Here is a 23,620-nt window from a genome sequence, read left to right on the forward strand (position 1 = left end):
CATATATTGCCAGGATACTGTGTCAAATGCCCTCTTAATATCGAGAGATAGAAAACAAAGGGATTTTCCGTTTTTTAGCAATATGTGCCAATAACACTGCCCTGCGTATATTATCGCCTGCCTGTCTATTTGGCATGAAGCCTACTTGATCTCTATGTATTAATTTTCCTATAATGCTATTGAGGCGTTTTGCTATTATTTTTGCTAATAATTTAATATTGAGGTTTAACAGAGAGATAGGCCGATAATTCACACAGGAAGTATCATCAGAAAGGGGTTTTGGGATCATACAAACAATTGCCATTAGTGTTTCTTGTCGAAAAGAATGTCCATCTAGAAGTTTGTTAAAAGTTTCAGTGAGAATGGGAGAGAGTATTTCTGAGAATGTTTTATAGTATAAAGCCGAGTAGCCGTCTGGGCCTGGTCTTTTGTTAAGTTTTAGGTCTTTTATGGCGTTAGCAACTTCATCTATAGTTATAGGCTCATCCAAACTGCTTTTTTGATTCTGAGATAACTCAGGTAAGGTTATTTTTGAGAAGAAGGATTCAGCCTCTGTAGGATTAAATTCATTGTTTGTCTTGTATAAAGTTGCGAGATGTGAGTGAAATTTATGGACTATTTTAACTGGATTACAAGTGTAAACATTTTTTGATAATTTCAAATGTATTGGTTTGAAAGATTTGTTAGTTGAATTTAATGCCCGAGCCAAATATGTACCTGGTTTGTTTGTATTCATGTAGAAATTGTGTTTGGAGCGTTTGAGGGATTTATCAACTGACTCAGTGAGAAATAGATCGTATTCCAATCTAGATTTTTCCAGATGAGATTTTGTACTCTGGGATGGATTATCTTGAAATGATATGTAGGCTGCATTAAAATTGAGTTCTAGTTTTTTTGCTAGATTTTTGCGTTCCCGTTTAAATAGTGCCATTTGTCTTTGTATTGTACCACGCAAGACAGGCTTATGAGCTTCCCACAGTGTTATTGGGGAGATGTCTGTTGTATTATTAATTGATATGTATTCCTTTAAAGCTTGTTCAATGGCCATCTGATGTAGTGGGTGTTTGAGCATTATGTCCGGTAAGTACCACGTTGGGTCATGCGCTTTTGGTATGGCTGAGGCTTTAGTAGTGTATACTGCATTATGGTCAGACCACGGAATCGGAATTATATCTGATGCAATAATTTCTGGTATCATTCCTATTGTTAGAAAAATATGATCTATTCTGGTGAAGGTTTGATGAGGGTGCGAGAAATAAGTGAATTTCTTTTTCATTGGGTTACTTTCTCTCCACGAATCTACCAGATTGTATTTGGAAAGAAGTTGAGGAAAAAGGTAATCTAGAGGTTATTTTGGATGGTGTAAAAGGTGATTTATCTAGAAATGGGAGGAGGACCTGGTTCGAATCCCCACACATTATCACTGTTCCTATTTTGTGTGTATTAATCACTTGTAATATATGTGAGAGGAATGGTGTAATTTGTTTGTTAGGAGCGTAGTAGGAAATCACCGTGATTGCTGTATCCATTATATAACCCATGAGTATCAGGTATCTACCTTCTGGGTCTTTAATTTCTGATAAGGTGAATGGTGTGGATCGGTGAAATGCAATTAGAGTTCCCCTTTGCTTGGTACAGGCAGAAGCCGTGTAAATTTGTTGATAAAAAGGAAAAATATATTTTGGAGTAGAATCTTTGGTGAAGTGTGTTTCTTGGAGGCATACTATGTGAGCCTTCTTGTTATGGAAAGTACGGAAGGCTTTGGTCCTTTTTTGAGGGACATTTATTCCCTGAACATTCAGGGAAAGTATATTCAGTGGTGCCATGGCAATAGATCAAATAGTTTTGACTTACTTTTTATTATGCAGAGCTGACTGCGCAGATCAACCTGTGTGGACTGAAGAGATGAATAGATAGAAAAGAAACCAGTGAATTCTGGAGTAAAGAGTAAACAAAAAACATATGAGATTAGATGATACATTGTATAAATTATTTTTTGCAAGTAATCACAATTTATCCGTGAAAGAGAATAAATATCTCTCTCAGGGGAATAAGTGCCTTCGTCACACTCCCACATAATATGGTTGGGAGAATGAGGAGGGCTAATGGGGGTACACGGATCTTCCGCTTACAGGAGAGAAGTGCTATGTCAAAAGACATCAAAATGATGTTTCATTAATTGGAGTGCAGAATATAGTTTTTGTTGAAATTATTTATTCCAGGGTGGTTGTATATGGTTAGTCTTGCCCTAGGCTAAATAATTCAGTTAGAAAGGTACTGTTAATAACTTTGGTATTGATGAAGATAGTTTGAATTATTTTGGGATTTTAACCCTTTTAGAGTAAACAATTACATATTTTATTCATATGTAACTGTTTAGATATGTTAACTCATAAAATTGAGGTTGTATTGCTTCAGATTAGAATAAACAAAAACATAATTCTAGGAACTAGTTAGGTAATAATATATTTGTTTTAAGAAAAGAAAGAAAAAGCTTCCATTACTTCTGGATTATTTAACATATTTGTCCTAAAAAGTAATAAATCTATTGTTATTACCTGATAATATATAACTGAACTAGAATTTCCTTATTTCACTTATATATTCTAAGGCTATATGAATCAGAAGTAATAAGAAATATAACTGGAATGTAACATGATCCCACACAGTGTGCGACTATCAGAATGCAGTTACATTCAGTTATAAATACAGGTTTTTTATAGAGAACCATCTCTTAGTATAATAAATGAAGAGATATCAGGAATTAGGATGTCAGTCCATTGAATTTTCTTGGTCCATGGATGATGTGGCATAACGGCCTCTTTTGTGAGAATGATGATTCCCATTTTGTTCTGAAATTTTCTGAGTGCTGCCTGAAGGTGAAGATGATGCCATTCTTCTGCGTGTGGGAGTGTTGCTGCTTGTGGGTTCTGTCAGATTTAATTTTAAAAGGGTTTGTTGTAGTTCATCTGCTGATCTGCTTCTGTAAATTGTACCTTGGTAGTTAAATCTGACTGAAAAGGGGAAGCCCCATTGATACATAATGTTGTGGCGTTGCAGTTCCATTAGTTGGGGTTTCATGGATCGTCTTTTAGTAATAGTAAGTTGGGATAGGTCAGCAAAAATTTGATAATTGTGTCCTTGAAAATTAAGTTCCTTTTTTTCTCTTGCAGCAATTAGTATTTGTTCTTTCGTTCTGTAATAATGAAATTTTGTGATTATATCACGTGGGGGTCCATCTTTCTTTTTGGCTGTGAGGGCTCTGTGTACTCTGTCCAGTTCTAAACGTTCAATAGGGATATCTGGCTTTAGTTCTTGTAATAGAGCAGTAATAGTAGATTGCAGGTCTGTCACAGTTTCAGGTATTCCCCTTATGCGCAAGTTTGAACGTCTGGCTCTATTTTCGTAAACTTCGAGCTTAGTTTGAAGTATTAAATTCTCTTTTTTTAATTGTTCCAATTCTGTTATATTTTCTTGGGTTGTAATTTCAATTTCATCCATTTTTATTTCTAAGGCTGCGGTGCGGTTTCCCAGCTCTCTTATTTCTTTGGTTAGGCTGTTTTTATTTGGTCTGAGGTTTGTTTTAAAGCCTTATGAAGCATCTTTTCAAATTGTAATAATATTACTGGGGATACTGAGGAGGCTTGTGGAGAAGTTTGTGAGAGGATTTGTTCTGTATCTGACTCAAATGGAGAGTCTTGCTGTGACATTTTCTGTCTGTGAGAGCGCCCTGATGCTGTATCTTGTGAGGTGACTGGAGCTGCTTCAGCTGCAGTGAGTGCCTGTGAGCTCTTTGTGAGGTGATTTTTATTTCTGCCACGGTTTCCTCCCAGTACCATATTTCCTGCCCAAACTTTCAGTTTGTTCCCTGGGGCAAAAAGGTTCAAATGGATACCTTTTGAGCCTGCAGGCTCCGCTTTGTCCTTCTCTTCTCTCCTCAGCGGTGTGGAGCTCTAACAATGCATGTCTGCTCCGCTAGGCTCCACCTCCTGCCCCCCCATTTTTCTAGCATTTCAACCAAGTGGTTTTATTTTATGGACTCATTTTGGTTTCTGTTACTACCTATGAAAGCATTGACCATGGTATACGATTACTATTCCCATAATTCACATCACTCTAATGGACATGTCACCGGTAGGTTACCCAGTATGCATGACACTCTTGATGTTCTAAGTAGCCTCTGGACTACCATTCAGGGTTCAAACCCCAAAGCACAAAGTTGTAATATCTATGAGCAGCCTTAAAAGAGAAGCAACGTTGGAGAAGCTGAGATCTACTTCTGAGCAGACCTGTAGTTTGCCCAAAGTAATAGGTTTGGTGGATAGCAGGCTCTGTACTCACCTTTTAATCACATATTCGCTATTTACCAGTTAAAGCCCAGAGAAAAAAAATAGAAGGATTTTGGGTAAGGAGAAGCACATAGTTCTTCATCTTTCACCTCCCATAGTGCAGCAGCCTGAGTGGCCAGTCATCAGGCGTTGTCATGTGGGCATGGGAGAAGGGTCCTTAGTTCTGAGTTGGCTCTGGATCTGAGCTTACACATCAGTGGGTTTTGTTTTTTCTTTTTTCTCTTTTTTTTTTTTTTGAGGAAAGGAGTTCAACGGGTGAACAGGGGAGTAAATGGAAGCAAGTAAAGCATCTATCTAGGAAATATCTTGCTATTCCTTTTAGATCTACTGTGCCAAATGTCATGTTTAATTTTAAGTTTAAAACTTTACAGAAATAACTTTAAGCAAGAAATAGTGGAAGAAAAACTTCAAAAGAGGTTTTGATATGTTTACATGCACGTGTCAATGCCATTGTCGATTGCTCTATTTTTTCTCACACTAAACCCCTGCTAATTAGTTAACAGTGCTACCAAGGCGTTCTGAGAGAAAGATCACCCAAAATACTGCGGTGCAGCTCAGCCTAGGAAGTCCATTGTGGTTCTTTTGATGCTGTGCAGGCAGGCTAGTCACAGAAATCCAGGCTGTGTTGCAATAAAGAAAGCTAAACAACTTTGAACAGTCATAGAAACAGCATCTAGGGGGCATAAATACGGGTGATATAATTTCTGCCTGGAATTCAAAAACCTATTTAAGAAATAAGAAAAGTGCTAGCAATGTACAATTTCTAAAACTACATTTGGCCCACCTGACATCATTAAAGAGAAATTTGTCAATTCAGCAGACAAGGGTCAGTAACCTATCAGTGTAGATAGTGCGAACAACTGAACAAGCAGGAGACCAAAACCAGATAGAAGTTAAGGGTTTAGAAGACTTGGGTATAACTCTTGAGGGGAGAACCCCACGCCAAAAGAAAAAAAAAAAAAAAAAAAAAAAACTGTATGGGGGCCCCTCCATACAAGGGGGAAGAACGGCAGAAGAACCAGAGGACGAAGATAGCGGGGGAAGAAGAACCAGAGGCAGAAGACAACGGAGGGACAATAAAATCGGAGAGAGAAGAACCGGAGGAGGGAATAGACCGGAGGAAGAAGACACATTGGAGCTACTTTAATAAAGGACTTCAAAAACCTGTGTACTGGTTTTATTTATTTTTGACACTTTTTTGGGTGAATGAGTAGGGGTACAATGTACCCCATTACTCATTCACATAAAGTGGGGCCTGGGATCTGGGGGCCCCCTTGTTAAAGGCAGTTTTCAGATTGAGTCTCCTGCCTGCAGACCCCCACAACCACTACACACAGTTGTAGGGAAGAGGCCCTTGTCCCCATCAACATGATGGGGACAAGGGCCCCCTCCCCACCCCAAAGCACCCACCGCCACTATGTTGAGAGCATGGGGCCCGGTATGGTCCAGGAGGAGGAGGGCGCTCGCTCGTTCCCCCACCTTCCAGATTCCGATAAGCCCCCTGCCCGCAGACCCCCACAAACACCACCTATGGTTGTCGGGAAGAAGCCCTTGTCCCCATCAACATGGGGACAAGGTGCTTTAGGGTAAGGAGGGGCACAGAGCCCCCCTGCCCGAAAGCACCCACCCCCTATGTTGAAGGCATGTGGCCTGGTATGGTCCAGGAGGAGGAGGGCGCTTGCTCGTTCCCACCCCCTGCCCCCCCTTTCCTGATCTGCCGGGCTGCATACTTGGATAAGGGTCTGGTATGGGTTTTGGGGGGGGGGGGCATTTAACAATGGCTTTGGAATCGCTCCATGGACCACGGCATTTGCTGTAGGAGGCAACTAAGAAAATTTCAGGAAAGACCTCCTAGAACAGCTGAACTTTATTTGGGGTTAATCTGAGGCACTTTAAATGATGGCAGGTGTGTACTGACTCCTATTTAACATGCGTCTGAATGTGATTGCTTAATTCTGAACACAGCTACATCCCCAGTTATAAGAGGGTGTGCACATTTATTCAACCACATTATTTTATTCTTACTTCCCCCCTCCTGAAAGATTTCAGTTTGTTTTTCAATTAAGTTGTACAGTTTATAGGTCACATTAAAAGGTGGAAAAAGTTATGAAATGATTTAGCTTTGACTCATTTTTTTTACATCACAGAAACCTGACATTTTAACAGGTGTGTATAGACTTTTTATATCCATTATATGTGGTCCCCAGGGTCAACAAGAAATGTTTTTCCCTAATGTGGAGAAGAAACTGGGAGCTGACTTCATGTTCCTTATTCTGAGTTAACAGAATAAATTAGAACCAGATGCATCTTTATCGATCTTACTTGCCATGTTTGAGCCTTATATACAGTATCTCACAAAAGTGAGTACACCCCTCACATTTTTGTAAATATTTTATTATTATTATATTATAGTGACAACACTGAAGAAATGACACTTTGCTACAATGTAAAGTAGTGAGTGTACAGCTTGTATAACAGTGTAAATGTGATGTCCCCTCAAAATAACAACACACAGCCATTAATGTCTAAACCGCTGGCAACAAAAGTCAGTACACCCCTAAGTGAAAATGGCCAAATTGGGCCCAAAGTGTCAATATTTTGTGTGGCCACCATTATTTTCCAGCACTGCCTTAACCCTCTTGGGCATGGAGTTCACCAGAGTTTCACAGGTTGCCACTGGAGTCCTCTTCCACTCCTCCATGACAACATCACGGAGCTGGTGGATGTTGGAGACCTTGCGCTCCTCCACCTTCTGTTTGAGGATGCCCCACAGATGCTCAATCAGGTTTAGGTCTGGAGACATGCTTGGCCAGTCTATCACCTTTACCCTCAGCTTCTTTAGCAAGGCAGTGGTCATCTTGGAGGTGTCTTTGGGGTCGTTATGTTTGAATACTGCCCTGCGGCCCAGTCTCCGTAGGGAGGGGATCCGCAGTGCCGGCAGCACTCATGCAGCTTCAGACCCTGACACTCCCACCACCATGCTTGACTGTAGGCAAGACACACTTGTCTTTGTTCCCCTCACCTGGTTGCCACCACACATGCTTGGCACCATCTGAACCAAATAAGTTTATCTTGATCTCATCAGACCACAGGACATGTTTCCAGTAATCCATTTCCTTAGTCTGCTTGTCTTCAGCAAACTGTTTGCTGGCTTTCTTGTGCATCATCTTTAGATTCTGGGACGACATTCATACAGACCAATTTAATGCAGTGTGCGGCGTATGGTCTAAGCAATGACAGGCTGACCCCATCCCTTCAACATTTGCAGCAATGCTGGCAGCACTCGTACACCTATTTCCCAAAGACAACCTCTGCATATGACGCTGAGCATGTGCACTCAACTTCTTTGGTTGACCATGGCTAGGCCTGTTCTGAGTGGAACCTGTGCTGTTAAACCACTGTATGGTCTTGGTCACAGTGCTGCAGCTCAGTTATAGAGGCCTTGGCAATCTTCTCTTAGCCTAGGCCATCTTTATGTAGAGCAACAATTCTTTTTTTCAGATCCTCAGAGAGTTCTTTGCCATGAGGTGCCATGTTGAACTTCCAGTGACCAGTATGAGAGAGAGAACACCAAATTTAACACACCTGCTCCCCATTCACATCGAAGACCTTGTAAACACTAACGAGTCACATGACACCGGGGAGGAAAAATGGCTAATTGGGCCCAATTTGGACATTTTTACTTAGGGGTGTACTCACTTTTGTTGCCAGCGGTTTAGACATTAATGGCTGTGTGCCAAGTTACTTTAAGGGGACAGCAAATTTGCACTGTTATACAAGCTGTACATTGAAGCAAAGTGTAATTTCTTCAGTGTTGTCACATGAAAAGATATAAATAAAATATTTATAAAAATGTAAGGGGTGTACTCACTGATACTGTATGTAAATGTCAGTAATGTAATTAGCATCTTACCTTTCTGGGAGCTAATAGGTGGATACACCTCCTCCCAGGTATATTCAGCAAGGTTTACAGATTGTGTTACCCACAGGTCTCTGAGGAGCTCATCAAGAGTCATGCGCATCTCAGGATCACGATTAAGAAGACCGGAAATCAGGTCTTGCAATTCTAGAAGTAGACAATCCAACAATTACCATTAACAAAAACATGGAATCAATAATAATAAAACAACATCAAACTCTGAGTAGTGTAAAACCGTTTTAAGTACAATATTATTAAAGGGGTTGTAAAGGCAGGAGGTTTTTTTATCTTAATGCATTAGGATAAAAAACCTTCTGTGTGCAGCAGCCCTCCTTCACACTTACCTAAGGATCCTCTCTGTCCAGCGATGTCCATGAGTGTCTCGGCCGTCCGAGATTCTCCCTCCTGATTGAATGAGACACAATAGCGGCGCCATTGACTGTTGCTGCTGTTAATCAAAGTCAGCTAGCCAGTCAGGGGAGAGAAGGGGCGGGGCTGGGTCTCAGGTATTTGCACTCAGTTATTTGGGGGGGCAAATACTGGGAAATAGTTTAACTTAATGCAGGAAATGCATTAAAGCGGTTGTATACCCGCAAATTTTTTTTTTTTTTTACCCCTGTAAAGCAAAAGGCATAATGAGCTAGTATGCACCGCATACTAGCTCATTATGAAATACTTACCTTAGAACAAGGCGTCGGTATCTTACCTGGTCCACGCCGAGGGAGCTGTCATGTTGCCTCGGCGTGTCTTCCGGGTATCGCGGTTCCAGCGATGTGAGTGGCTGGAGCTGCGATGTCATCACTCCCGCGCATGCGCGCGGGAGATTTCTTACCCGGCAAGGTCCGGCAGTTGCCGGGCCTTCAGCCGAGAATCCCCTGTGCGCATGCGCCGCTGCAGTCAGCGGTACATAGCGAGGGGAATATCTCCTAAACCGTACAGGTTTAGGAGATATTTTTTTTACCTACAGGTAAGCCTTATTATAGGCTTACCTGTAGGTAAAAGTTACAAAAAACACTATACAACCACTTTAAGGTAAAAAAATGTCTTGCCTTTGCAACCACTTTAAAGTCTTGTACATGGCGATTTCTCTCTGCTACACAACACTGTGTACAGAAAGCTTTACAAAGCGCTGGCTGGCTTGAAGTAGATTTCTTAAGGCTTTACAGCACCCTTCCCCTGCAGTTTCTGAATGCTAAACACAGATCATAATGGAAGTGCTGGCTGTCACTTTACACAAGCTGCTTGAAGGATTTCAGCAAGGTTCAAGTACTGCTGAAGCTTTCCGAGGGCTCTGGGTTCTGTCAGAAGCCCCAAACTGTAATAGTATATAGTAAGCTTGGTGCAGAGTTATTTACAAGGTTATTGCAAATGACAAGCAGGCACTCTTTGCATCTGAAGGAAAATAGAGTTAGGTACTTGGTAACTCTTTTTCCAAGAAGTCTTCCAGGGCAGCATCCGAGAGATAGGCTCCTCCTCCCTGAAACAGGAAACACATTAGTCCACCATTATAAATTTCAGTCTTACTTGCGTGCCTCAGTTGTATTAAAGCACCGATCAGTAAGCTTAAAGCTCCCCCGTTGTACCTGGTATTTGTCATTTTAAGGGTGGGAACTAGTGCTGCCCTGGAAGACTTCTTAGAAAAAGAGAGTTACCAGGTACCTATTTTCTCGAATCGTCTTCCAGGGCCGCATCCGAGAGGATGTATCAAGCAATACTTACTAGGGTGGGTATAGAGACTGGAGCACCTTGCGAACAAATGTCTGGTCTTGGTCAGACAGCTGGTCTATATGATAGTGCCTTGCGAAGGTCCTGAGGCTCCACCATGTCGCTGCCCTGCAGATGTGCTCCGGAGTTGCCCCTGCCTTCTCTGCGACCGAGGTTGCCCAGGCTCTGGTTGTGTGTGCTCTGATCCCGCCTGGAGGGGTGAGGTTTTGTGCCTCATAGGTCTGTATGGCCATTCTTATCCATCTGCTGATGGTATTCTTGGATGCCCGCTTCCCTTTGTTAACTCCTGCATAGAGGACAAAAAGAGATGTCGTTCTTCACCAATCCTTCGTTCTTTTGAGGTATGCTATGAGTGTGTTTCTTACATCTAGTTTGTTGTGTCTTTTTTTGCTGTCCATAGTTTTTGGAAACGAAGGGATGGTGATATTTTGGGTTCTATGGAATGTTGAAGAGACCCTGGGTAGAAAGGCTGGGTCTGGCGAGAGAATTATTGTGTCTATATGTATTAGGCAGTATGGTTCCATGATAGACAGGGCTTGGATTTCGCTCACTCTTATGGCCGATACTAGGGCCACAAGAAGTGCCGTTTTTAGTGTGAGGTTTTTGTCTGAGCTATCTTCCATTGATTCGAATGGAGGAAAGAGAAACACTCCAAGCACCGTGGACATGTCCCAAGTTGGAATTCTATTCATTGTAGCCGATCTAGCTTTTAAGCGACATTAGGAATCGCTTTATCAGCGGATCCTCTGCAAGTCTGATGTCCGTGAACGAGGAGAAGGAGCACTTGTACCTTCAGCGTGCCTTGGGAGATGTTTTTGTCTGCTCCATCTTGCAGGAAGTCCAAAATTATTGGAATTATCCCTCTGTTGGGAGTCAGTTTGTTTTTGTTCCAAGAGACAAACTTTTTCCTCACTTTCTCGTAGATTTCCCTAGTCACGGGTTTCCTGCTGTCTAGGATGGTATTGATGACCTTGTCTGACAGCCCTTTGTTCTGAAGTCTTACCCTTTCAGTAACCAAGCCGAAAGCTTCAGGATTCTGTGGTTCGGATGGTTGACTGGGCCAGATCTGGCCAGTCCGTCAGTGTCAGTTGAAGTTGGATGCTGAGGTTCTTCACGTGGCTGAACCATGCCCTTTGTGGCCAGTGCGGTGCTATTAGTATCACCGTTGCTCTCTGTCTTTTTTTTTTGTAATCACTCTTGGTATTATGGCAGTTGGGGGGAATGCATAACACAGTCGCGATCCCCAGCTTTGGCTGAAGGCATCTACTCCGCTGTTGCCATCTGTGGGATCCATTGAGAAGAATGTCGGTGATTTTGCATTTGCTTTGGAGGTGAACAGATCTACCTCGGGTACCCCCCACATTTGAGCGATTTGTGCGAAGGTCGTTTGGTTCAGTTCACTCCGTCTGTTTTATGGTCTTCCGGCTCAGGAAGTCTGCCAGCGTATTGTCTGTTCCTTTCAGGTGGATGCCTGATACCCTGTTTCCCCGAAAATAAGACCTAGCGTGATTGTCGGTAATGGCTGCAATATAAGCCCTACCCCCAAATAAGCCCTAGTTGAAGTCCTTGTAGGTCTTATTTTCAGGGTAGGGCTTATTTTCGGGGGAAACAGGGTAGGGCTTATTTGGGGGGTAGGGCTTATATTGCATCCATCATTGACAATCACGCTAGGTCTTATTTTCGGGGAAACAGGGTATTGACCTTGTGTTTGATTCTGCCCATAGTAGGATTGTTTCCGTAAGCCTCATCAAGCTTTGGGACTTTGTCCCTCCTTGCCTGTTGAGGTATGCCACTATCGTGGCGTTGTCCGATTGTAATTTTAAGTCTCTCCCCTGTATTGCTGGTTTAAATGCTTTCCCCACAGCTTTTAGTTCCCTCATGTTTGAGGAGGCTTGGACCATCTGGAACGCCATTTTCCCTGTGTGCAGAGGCCCTCCATGTGTGCCCCCCAGCCTAGGGCACTGGCATCGGTGGTGATCCTGATTGGGTCGGATTGAGCCAATTTGCGCCTTTCAATGTATCGAAGCGGATTGAGCCACCATTGGAGTGTTTGGCTGTGGTTGGGACAGGAATGGACTTGTCTAGGGATGAGTGGGCTACCATCCCACTGGGACAGAATGTAAGTCTGTAGAGGTCTCATGTGAATTTGTGCCCAGGTGATGGCTGGGATTGAGGATAATCATCAGCTCTAGTACTGCCATTCCTTGTATGATTGTAATAGCGTTGGTCCCTCTTAGAGAGGTTACTGCCTGTGTGATTTTTTCCTTCTTTTCTTCTGTTAGGAAGGTTTTGGTTAGTCTTGAGTCTAGTACATAGCCCAAATACACCACTCTCTGGCTTGTGGTCATCTGTGATTTTTCTGCATTCACTAACCACCCCAGGTTTTGCAGGAGGACATACTTGTGAGCAGGTTGTTCTCTAGGGCCTCTGCTGAATCTGCAAAGAACAGTAGATAGACTAGGTATGGTATTATGCCAATGCCTTGTTGTCTTAGACCTTTTAGCGCTTCTGCCATTATTTTTGAGAAGATTCTGGGTGCCGAACAGATGCCAAAAGGGAGAGCTGTATATTGCAGGTGCAGTGTGGTTGCTGGCCCCTGTATTGCGAACCTCGGGAATTTTTGATGGTTCTCCTTTATGGGGACATGTAGGTAGGCATCCTGTAGGTCTATTGTCGCCATAAATGTCTCCAATGGCAGGATGTTTCTGATCAAGTAAATAGACTCCATTCTGAATCTTTTGTATTTTATCCCTCTGTTGAGTGGCTTGAGGTTCAGTATGAGCCTTAGCTTACCTGATGGTTTTCTCTTTGCAAAGATATGGGAATAAAACCCCCTTTGTTCCTCTTCTTGAGGTACATGGCAAATCACTTTCTGATCTAGTAGATTTTCCAGGGACTCTAGAAAGGCCTTTGCACGATCTTCGTCCTTTGGTAGCATGGTTACTAGGTACTTGGTTGGGGGGCAGGCGGAAAATTCTATTGCGTAGCCATCCGTTATGGTGCATATGATGAATTTGTTTTTTGTTGCTTCCATCCATTGGTGGGCAAAAGCTGCAAGTCTGCCCCCCACCTGATGACAGTCATTGTTTTTTGTTCTTTGGGTTAGGAGGCTTGAGGATGAATTCACCCTTGCCTTTTTTGTTTTGTTGTCTCCAGCGCTTCTTTGCTCCAGCGCTCGTCGAACTTTTTGAATTGCCGAAAGGGCGCCTTTCCTTGCTTCTTTTTGGTTTGGAGAAAACCCTTGTTCTTTGCTGCGGTCCTGTCTAATACTGTTTCTAGTCCAGGCCGAACAGTAGGTCTCCAGTAAATAGAATTCCGCACAGTCTGTTCTTAGAAGGGATATCACCTTCCCAAGACTTCAGCCACAGGGCTCTTCGGGCTGAGTTGAGTAGCACTGTGGTCCTAGAAGATATTCTGACGGTTTCAGCTGAGGCATCTGCTAGAAAAGCTGCCGCTCTGGTCAGTGTAGGGATGGTTTTTATTAATTCTTCCCTAGGTGTGTCACTTTCCAGTAGTTCTTGTAGCTGGGTTAACCAGATTAGTAAGGTGCGGGCTGTGCAGGTGGAAGCGATTGCTGGATTTAGGTTCGCAGCCCCTGCTTCCCAGGCCTTCTTTAAAAGGGCTTCTATTTTCTTATCCATGGGATTGCTTAAGGTACCCGCCTGGTCAAAGGCCAAGTCACGTTTGTTTGTGACTCTTGCCAGAGAGGCATCCACTTTGGGGCATTTAGGCCAGGTTTTGGTGTCCCTCTCTGCAAACGGATATCTGCGCTTGACTGCAGCTGGTATGAAGTGTTTTTTCTCTGGGTCTTCCCACTCTTTTTTAACGATATCCTGAAGAGATTGCTGTACAGGAAATGTTCTAGGTTTCCTGGGTTGTAGCCCTTTATACATTTTGTCATGTAGTGTGAACTCTGCGGCTTTTTGTTCTTCAATACCTAGCGTGTCCACTATAGCTTTTAGAAAGCTATCTGTGTCTTCTGAGAGAAATAAGTTGCCCTCTGAAGCCGCATCTTCCTCATCGGAGTCTGAGCAAAGTCCATCCTCCGAATCCCCCACTTGTTCCTGTTGTTCTGTCTGTTCCCTGAAGGAACGCATGTCCTGCCGGTAGACGGGGTACTGGCCTGACTGGCACTTGTTGGCGCTTTCAACTTCTCAATTGCTGAGCGTAGTGGTGCCATGGTGCTCTTTATTTCTTTTTTGAAAGAGCTGAGCAGATCTTTCAGATAACCTTGCAGTTCTTTGGCCACCATATTGTCTATGCATTTTTGACATAGGGGTTTTTTCCATTCAGGTGAAAACGGGTGGCTGCACGAAGCACATGCTTTGTTGCTATTCACTTTCCTTTCCTCTGGGGTCCTTGCCTGAAATCGAGCACAAAAGGGTCCCCGTGAGGTAGGTGGTTAAAAGCTGCCTGTAAGTAGGCAGTTTCGCAGTGAGGTTAAGACAGAGTTGACCCTAGAGTATTCTGGCTTACCTTGGAGCTGTCCTGGCTTGCAGGGCAGGGTGGAGAAGCATCAGACATGGTCAACCACCAGGATCCTCTGCTTAGAGGAGCCTTTGTGACTGCTCCGCCCCGCCCCCAGCTGACCCTGTGCAGGTTAATGGATATACCTGCACATGCCGCTGGTGTCCTCCTTTCTGGGTTTCCATTAGAGAGGGGGACTCTGCTGCTATATTATTATTTTTAAATAATTTTTTTTTATTATTATTATTTTTTTTTTAATTCACGCCTCCCAGTGATGTCACCGGAAGTGCCCCGCTCTGTTATTTCCTGGAAATCTTCAGACTCCGGGAAACTGGTCGCCGACCGGAACCGGAAGTGACGATTTTTTGGCATTGGCGCCATCTTGGTACACCCCGCAGAACCTCCATGAGGAACAAAGCAGGCTTGTTCTGCGGGGTGCGGAGGACTCCGATCGCGGCGGTAACCGAGGCGATCGGGCGCGGACACTATGCATCCCATAGAAGAAAAAAATGGAAGCTGAGAGACACCTACCCTCTCAGCGAGGAGGCGGCGGCGGCCTGTGGTCAGGGGGTAAAGCATCCGTGCACCCACTACCTCCTTGCTTGACACCTGGAAAAAGATCCCAGATGGAAGCTGCAGCAGGTCCCTCCACTAACATAGTAAAACGGTATGGGGGAAATGCCAGTGTATTGTTGCAGCTTGGGGGGATGATTGCAGACCCCTCTGTAGGGGTGAAATCTCAGGCAGAGTAAGTTTGCTAAAATTTGCTGCTCCTGCTCGCCCTCCCAAGGCCCACTGGGCTGGATGGGATGCTGGCAGGGGTTCTCCTGCAACTATCAGGGAGACAAGTAAAATAACAAATGTTTCTTTGCAGTTCCTGTGGGTCCTGAGGAAACATAAACACCTGAGGCACGCAGGTAAGACTGTGAAATTTATAATGGTGGACTAATGTGTTTCCTGTTTCAGGGAGGAGGAGCCTATCTCTCGGATGCTGCCCTGGAAGACGATTCGAGAAAAAAGGTTTAACCTATGCATACGGAAAGACTTTTTTACAGTAAAATTTCTTTTGATTTCTTGGTCAAGTATGTACATCACACAAGGGATTTGAATTCAGTTTAAGGTTTAAAAGTTTCAATGTACTTTGCACATAGATAAACATTTATGCATATGTATGTACCCATCCACCCCCAAAACACATACAATATATACCCACACTAATGAGACAACAATACAATATGTAGTATGTAATGTCTTAGTCATGCACCCAGTTACTATATACATGTGCTAAACCTATACAAACAATGGGGTTGATTTACTAAAACTAGAGAGTGCAAACTCTGGTGCAGCTGTGCATAGAAACCAGTTTCCAGGTCTTTTTGTCAAAGTTCAATTGAACAAGCTGAAGTTAGAACCCGACTCACTACCATGCACAGCTGCACCAGATTTCGCACTCTCCAGTTTTTGTAAATCAACCCTAATGTCTCACTGGGAGATCTGTAAACATCTAAAAGCTGAAGTAGTACAGACAGTGCTTTGGGGGAAGAAACTGGCTCATGTCTATTTTTCGTGGTGTACAATGATCCGTAACGCTTACTAGAGGGGAGCAACTAAAACAGGCAATGTACAGGATGTATGGGGTCTGCAGTGATCTTCTCTGCATGGTTCTGGACTCTAGCGTTGTATAAGGCCTGGATTGCAGGCAGAGTAGCACCAATTATTTTATTCTGCAGACTTAACTGTCCACTGTAGTCTGCTCTAAACCAAACAGTGATGGAAGTGCAAATAACAGACATGATTACTGCAGTGTAAAATTGTATCGGCAGATTGAAATTCCCCAGCAGGAGCAGGAAGTACATCCTTTGCTGGGTCTTTTGGAGGATTGTGTTGATGTTGGATGTCCACTTCAGGTCCTGGGAAATTATAGATCAGAAAAAAGGGAAGGTCACTGCAGTAGACACAGTAATGACTAGTATGGTGAGAGCAGACAGTATGAGGTGTGGTTCTCCTAAAATCCACTATCTAAAAAACAATGAAAAAATACATTTTACATAAGTGAATTTCCCCTTTTAGGATTCTGTTTTTAGAACGGCTGAGGTGAGGAAAGAAGACTGAATGGTTGTCTACCACAGTGTGAACCACTAGATTAGCAATTGTGATAAGGGATGATTCTCACCTTGGGATACAGCAAATGGAGGGTTTAATTCAGCCTCTAAGATCTCTTCTACTTCACAGAAAGGATTCTCTCCAAAGATTAGGGTATAGAGCGTTACACCTAGAGACCAAATTTCCAGCTCTGGACCAGGATACCTTCAAATGTTAAGGAAAAAAAATATATATATTATTTATATATATTTTATTGTGATATTGGGGTGTTTAGCTCAGTGGTAGATGCATCTTCACGTAGTGAGTCCACAGCAGTCAGTTATCAGGTTTGAGGGCATGGCAGCCTGTTTTTATTAACAGGAACAAAATAAAAGTTTTTATATACAGGATTTCAAACACAGGGGTTCTTCTCCAGTAAATTCATACAACCAAAAATACCAAGCCTCCTGGCTCCTAGGCTTACTTTGCCTTGCAGTTCCCTGCTGAACCGGCCTACTCCTGGCCTCAACAGGATTTTCCAGACCCCTGGGTTTGTTAACTGTCCACCAGACTTCAGGACTTCCTTCAGCCCCCTTGGACTTGCTAGTCGCCTCGGCCCTCCCAGACCCTTCTCTGGTCTCACAGGCCCTTGAGGCCGTCCCAACCTTCCCAGTCCTTCAGACACGAAGTCCCCCCTATACCAGGGATGTAGTCTCACACAGGGCGGACAGCTTTTCAGACAAAGGTCTGTCTTGATACAGCAGCAGCAACAAGCTGCGCACACTCCACCTTCCTCCACTCTCTGCTCTCACCAGCCCCTCGTTATATGGGCTGTGTGCACTTGGGCTCACAACCTGCTGGCTATCCATAAGATCTGGACACAGGGTTCGAGATCCCACCCAAGTCTCTGCGGGATCTCCAAATTACAGAGCCCCATCAGAACATAGGAAAACCTGGAGAAAGCTGCCAAAACAGTTTTCTCCCTTTCAAGGCTATGCTCTGTAGCACTGCAGTCCGCCGACATGCAGACTCTGTGTCCATTTTCCATCCCTTTTCACAGTGACTCTCACTATTAAAATAATATATATTATTATTATTATTATTATACAGGATTTATATAGCTCCAACAGTTTACGCAGCGCTTTACAACATGAGGGCAGACAGTACACTTACAATACAAATCAATGCAGGAGGGTTCAGAGGGCCATAGATTAGATAGATAGAGTTTTTTTTTTTAAATGACTTACACACCACAATGCCCCAAAATCATTGATATAAGTCTTACTGCTAGGACTAAAAACATCATGAACAAATAATAATTGTGTCCCTATAATGAGCTATTTGGAAAAGAACACATTTTCTCGAATTTCTGTAATATTCTGTTCCACTGCCTTTTAACAAAGCATTACATGCTTAGTAACCAGCATAAAAATGCCTTGTTATACGAAGCCTGTGTTCTGCAAAAGACATGTGCCGAGTAATCCTGTGTCTAGCTGGACTGACCTCACAGAATGCAAATTGTGTTCCTCTTTTCATGATGCCTATTATAATGCCTGTTATGTAATGACCCCAGCTGATATTCAAAAACAAACGATCATAAATGACAAAGGTTTTTATTCTTATTTCAATATTTAATCAAGTGTTGAATCCTATGTCAAATAGTATATTCAAATACTGCCATGGTTTAATTGTTTTGATGATGATGCTGGCCAACAAGTAAATTTACTGCAAGTCTATATGTATTTAGAGTGGAGTTCCACTGCCACAACAGGAACACAGTTCTGCATGTACATAGGAAATCATCTATCTCCTTGAACCTTAATGAGCTTACCCAGTAGAACAGTATTGAGAACAATAATTATCTGCAACATACTGTAACCCATAATGACCACTCTGATATCTCTTATGCAAGGAGTAAAAAAGGAGTAATTACTTCACTTTCATTAATTGTTAGCAAAATTCAAATTACCATTTCCTGTGTTCTTCCACATGTCATGTCCAGGCAAGTGGTATAACATGACTGTTGCGTGCAGTGGCTGTATCTTCTCTATTGGATTTCACTTATTTCACATTCCTATATTTGTATCACTAAAAAGATAAAATTCTGATCTGATTGCTAATTCATTCAGCAGAATGCTCTTAGGTTTCCAACCATGTATGAGCAGGCTGAATGTACCAAGTTGATCGATCAACTTGGGTACAACCAGCCTGCCAGCTTTTGCATGCGATTATCGCTAGCAAATAATCACTGTCTTCTCTTTCACGGCTTTCCCTCGCTCCCCCACTAGAATAATACAATAACTGGAGGGAGGGATTCCCCTGTCAACACTGGTTGCAGGAAATAATTTTGTGTATGGGCTGCTTTAGTCTTACTGAGTTTTTGTCTTTTATGCTTCAATTCATGTCTTTATGCGGTTTACTAGAGAAGGATTACAAGGCAACAAGGGACTCTCTGGACATTAAAAAAAAAAAAAGACTTATTTAGCCAGAACATAGGTAATATGTAAAAATAAATGAACTCACGGATTGCCAAGCAGCACCTCAGGTGCACAGTATTCGGTGGTACCACAAAAGGTAGAAAACAACTTTCCAGGCTGTAAACGAGCTGCAGAGCCAAAGTCAACCAGTTTTATAATGAAGTCAGGGGCAATTATAATGTTCTCATCCTTAATGTCACGATGCAAAATATAGTGACTGTGTAGATAGCCCACTGCTGATACCAACTGCAATCAGGAAAAAAAAAAAAAAAAAAACTTTATTTTTAATTAATTATAAAATACTCTTCTTTTTAGGTTTTATGGGGCACCTGAGCAAATTCTGGGGTAAATACCCTATCTATATTAGGCTTGACACTTAGGAAACCCCCCCCCCCCCCCCCCTCATTTATGGGCTGTACAGAAATAGTACTGGGACCCACTCTATAAAGGTGCAGTAGGGGATGAAGACCAGCTAGTTGAATGTGAATAGTAAAAGCATGTGAACCTGAACCTTGGAGGTTGTATAGTCATGTGTGGTTTTTGGTATTACCACCTAGCAAACAAATTTGTATAAATGCTATACTGCTATTGTTGATTTAAAAGAATGTTTGAGCATCATGGAGTTCTTTTTTAATCTGGTCAAATAAAATGTATACTTGTATATAACAAACTGCTTTAATATATTGGTTTCTGTTCTAAAGTCCCCCCCCCCCCCCAAATAAAAAGAGGAATGATGAGATGCTATAACATTATAAAGGGATGATGGCAACCTCTGCCCCACACCAATTGAACTGTTTTCTATGGTAGGTAAGTATTCTTACCTCTGATGACATCCTTGAAGAGGACGCCCAATCCAAAGAGGTGCTGGCCTTCGAAAGGTATCTACAGCAGGCTCTTTTTCCATACCCTTACACAGCCCAGCATTTCAGACCCAAAGTATCTGTCACATGTCCACTGACAGGAGACTTATACAATAAAGAAGACGGGAGTTATGTACGAACTTGTCAACACAATAGCTTGAGGCTATTGACATGTTGCAGTTGGAGAGAAACCGGATCCTTTCTTATAACTCAAATCCATTCCCCTAAAGTTTGTCAAACTAGTATAACAGTCAACCCAGGCTACAATGCATCGTCGGCTAGAGAAGACAAGGTTTTAGAAAGAAAGAATACCCAATCGTTTATCAATCAGGTCCTTAAAGGAAAAGTATAGAGTAAGAAAAAAAAAAAAACAAACAAAAAAAAAAAAAAAAAACATTCATGCTCACCGAGCTAAAGCTGCCCCTCCCCCCCCCTTTAGTTATGAGACAGAGGACTGAGCAGTCACATGACTGCTGATCGCTCAGTTCTTGGTACACTGGAGCACCATTTTAAAAACAAGTGCATCCTCTACAGGAATCTTCAGTGCTTTATTAAGTTGGGATACAGCCAGATCCACAGTGGGAACAGCCCACTTTTTAAAAAAGCACTCCAAAAATGGGTATAGAGCTGGTAAACGGTTGATGAGATCTCTGGCTAATCACCATGTATTTGTATATACTTACAAGGTATTTAAAAAGGTATAAACACAGAGAAATGTGCACGTGTTACAGAGATGTGCTACACATTATACATACACACATATTATATATATATAAATTCTAGGCATAGGGAGTTAATGTATGTTTGGCCAAAAAGACAAGTGTGTGTGTATATATATATATGTGTGTGTGTGTGTGTGTGTGTGTGTGTGTGTGTGTGTGTGTGTGTGTGTGTGTGTGTGTGTGTGTGTGTGTGTCCATGTAGCTTCTAAAAAACACAAACAGTAAGTGATCTCACCTGTCGAAAGATATAGCTGGCAAGTGGTTCATCCAAATTTGGCTGATTGTCGATAAAGTCAAAGAGGTCAAGAGCATCTCCATGCTGTTCCATCACTAGCTGAAAGAATGTGTCATTCTCAAATATCCCCAGAACCTAGATAGCAACATAGAAAAGGGTATGATGATGAATGGATGAATATTCTAAAACATATCAATAGAAAACTACTACTAAGATCCTTCCTGTAGAAAATTAAAAACACAAATATACAATTTTGTATGATGGTATTTTTACACATAGCCCTAAAATATAAACTGAATGAAATTTCCAGAGTGAACATACCATATTACTAATGCTCTTGACATTTCAAAAGTAGAATGAAAGCTTATTTATTAACAATATGCTTACCCTGATAATATTAGGGTGCTGTAACCTGGATAATATAGAAATCTCCTGCGTTACCCTCCCGAGTTCAGGATCCTGCACCCAACAGTCAAAAAGGACTCGATCTTTTCGGATAAATTTTACTACAACCTATTTTTAAAAAGGTTGGTAAAAATAACAAAAAAACAAAAACAAAAAAAAAAAAAACACATTACTATGCATGGTCATACACTTATTTTTCTAAAACTGGTAAGTGCTACAGTGTCCCACAGTCAGACGGAATAATGCAGAATGAGGCCCAAGGCCAAGCAGCAGATTTGCCCCCTCAAAGCCTTTGATTAACGTAGATAAGGACTGTTCCATTTGCATTGTCTGAACTGGCATGACCCCTCCCCTATTGGGCACCAACTGGTTACAAAGCTATCCTACCATTTAAAAAGGAAAGGCAGGTGCACAAATGCGCTATGCCCCTTATTTGCTAAAAAACATAAAAGTTGTGGCTGGGACACCCCCTGGGCCTTAGAATTCTGTCTAGTTTACTTGTGGATGAACCAGCCTTGCCCCCGCATGCATGTCATTAAATTTCATATAAGCTAATTGCAATCTATTTTATATTTGAATGCTTTGATCTTGGGCAATTATCTCTGTAAGCGCCTTTTCTACATTTTGTGACAACTATATGAAATGCACTCATTTGCGCTCAAAGAAAAAAAAGACAACTCACTGCAAAACATCAATAAGGAAAGTCTACATGTAAGAACTGACCTCCTTTGCATCGTCCCTGTGTTTAGCTGACCATACAAAGCCAAAAGCTCCTTTTCCAAGAGGGAAGAGCGTCTCATACTGTTGGTCATACTCGCCATCACAGGCCCCCAGTGTCTGAAGATCCTGGATCTCAGTGCAATGTCCAGCTTCAGCACTGCTGCGGATCAGCTGAAAGATATAAGAGGATATACAAGGTTCTGATTATGCAGCTCTAATCTTGAGGTCTTTTAAGATCAACAGACAGATATATCTACTTGACTTAAGGAAAGAGTTGTTGAATGGCAGTACATCTAATAATAAGACTGCTGTCAGTTGAAACAAGCAGTTATATAATTTGCAGATATAAAAATGATCAAATATCCAATCTATGTTAATGAAGGTAACACATATGGATCACCATAGATTATAGAATACTCTGCTCCATTCTGCCTGTGACTGCTTGATCACAGCGCTGTAAAAGCAGTCATGATCAGCACACACCAGGTCTTAATAGTAATGTAAGGTGTAAAACAGGGGACACCAAACTTTCGAAACAAAGGTCCAGTTTAGGGCTGCAACTAACGATTATTTTCATAATCTATTAGTTGGCCAATTATTGTTTCGATTAATCAGATAAGATCATAAAAAAAAAAATAATAATAATAATAATAATAATAATAATATGCAATTTTTTCGTTTATTTAAAGTAATAATGAAAATTATGAAAGCAGCAAACGTCAACAACAAAAAAAACCCCAAAAAACAAAAAAAACAAAACAAGGAATTTCTGAGATGCTCATGGCAAATATAAACTCATATAAAAGTGTTCAAAGTCCTAAAAGGTGTATCCCATAATATATATCTGAGCAATAATGCAATGAAATCCAGTAAAGTGTATCACATAAAACTAAACTAAAAGTAAATTATTTACCAGGAGTAATCAGCATCCAAAAAAATCAGGTGACTCAGAGAGATGATCAGTTCCAAAGTGAAAAATATAAATCTGAGTAGATCAGCCAGCAAATAAACGTGTCAAACAAATGAAAAGAATTCCAGTCACGGCCGTAACCGGAAGTCATGTCACCAAGCTCCTCCCGGAGGAGTGGTTTGCTGCCTGGCCTGCTGTTGCCATTTTTATTGTAAAGGAGTTTTTAGATTTTTTTAAATAAATTACTTTTGAACCTTTAAACCTACTACACTATGGAGAGCCTTCTTCTTTATCTTCTATCTTGCGGATTGGGAGAAACTTTTTTCTAGGAAAGGACCGTGGAGACCGGAGAAAACGTTGCAGCGATCCCTTGGACCTTGTGAGGAAAGTTTCAACAACAGCCTGGTCGTTTACTGTTGCCCCACCTATAGGATTGGGAGAAAACTTTCTTCTAGGAAAAGACCGTGGAGACCAGACAAATATTGCTGTGATCCCTTGAAAGCTGTGAGGAAAGCTTCAACAACAGGCTGGTCTTTCACTGTTGCCCCATTAGACCCATTGGGGTCTATCTATAAAGGTGAGAGGCTAGCACTACTAGGGGAGGATTGCAGAAAAACATGTTTACCATCTTACATCTTTGATTTGGACTCTTTCACCTGTCCTTATCCCCCTAGTCTCTTCGGTTATCTACTCTGATTTATATTTTCCACTTTGGAACTGATCATCTCTCTAAGTCACCTGATTATTTT

General features: G+C 42.0%; 1 protein-coding gene across 1 annotated transcript in view; it reads right to left on the reverse strand.

Moving 5' to 3' along the window:
* PASK (PAS domain containing serine/threonine kinase) overlaps positions 1-23,620 on the reverse strand; it is an 85,548-nt gene that overhangs the window by 15,089 nt on the left and 46,839 nt on the right. Inside the window, exons 13-18 of the mRNA XM_073625745.1 lie at positions 21,965-22,132; positions 21,224-21,349; positions 20,837-20,971; positions 19,066-19,265; positions 16,634-16,767; positions 8,263-8,415 (exon numbers count right to left, since the gene is read on the reverse strand). Coding sequence (XP_073481846.1) covers positions 8,263-8,415; positions 16,634-16,767; positions 19,066-19,265; positions 20,837-20,971; positions 21,224-21,349; positions 21,965-22,132 — 916 coding nt within the window. The remainder of the gene's footprint in view (positions 1-8,262; positions 8,416-16,633; positions 16,768-19,065; positions 19,266-20,836; positions 20,972-21,223; positions 21,350-21,964; positions 22,133-23,620) is intronic.

Source organism: Aquarana catesbeiana, linkage group LG04 (assembly GCF_042186555.1).
Source record: "Aquarana catesbeiana isolate 2022-GZ linkage group LG04, ASM4218655v1, whole genome shotgun sequence".
Lineage (NCBI taxonomy): Eukaryota > Metazoa > Chordata > Amphibia > Anura > Ranidae > Aquarana > Aquarana catesbeiana.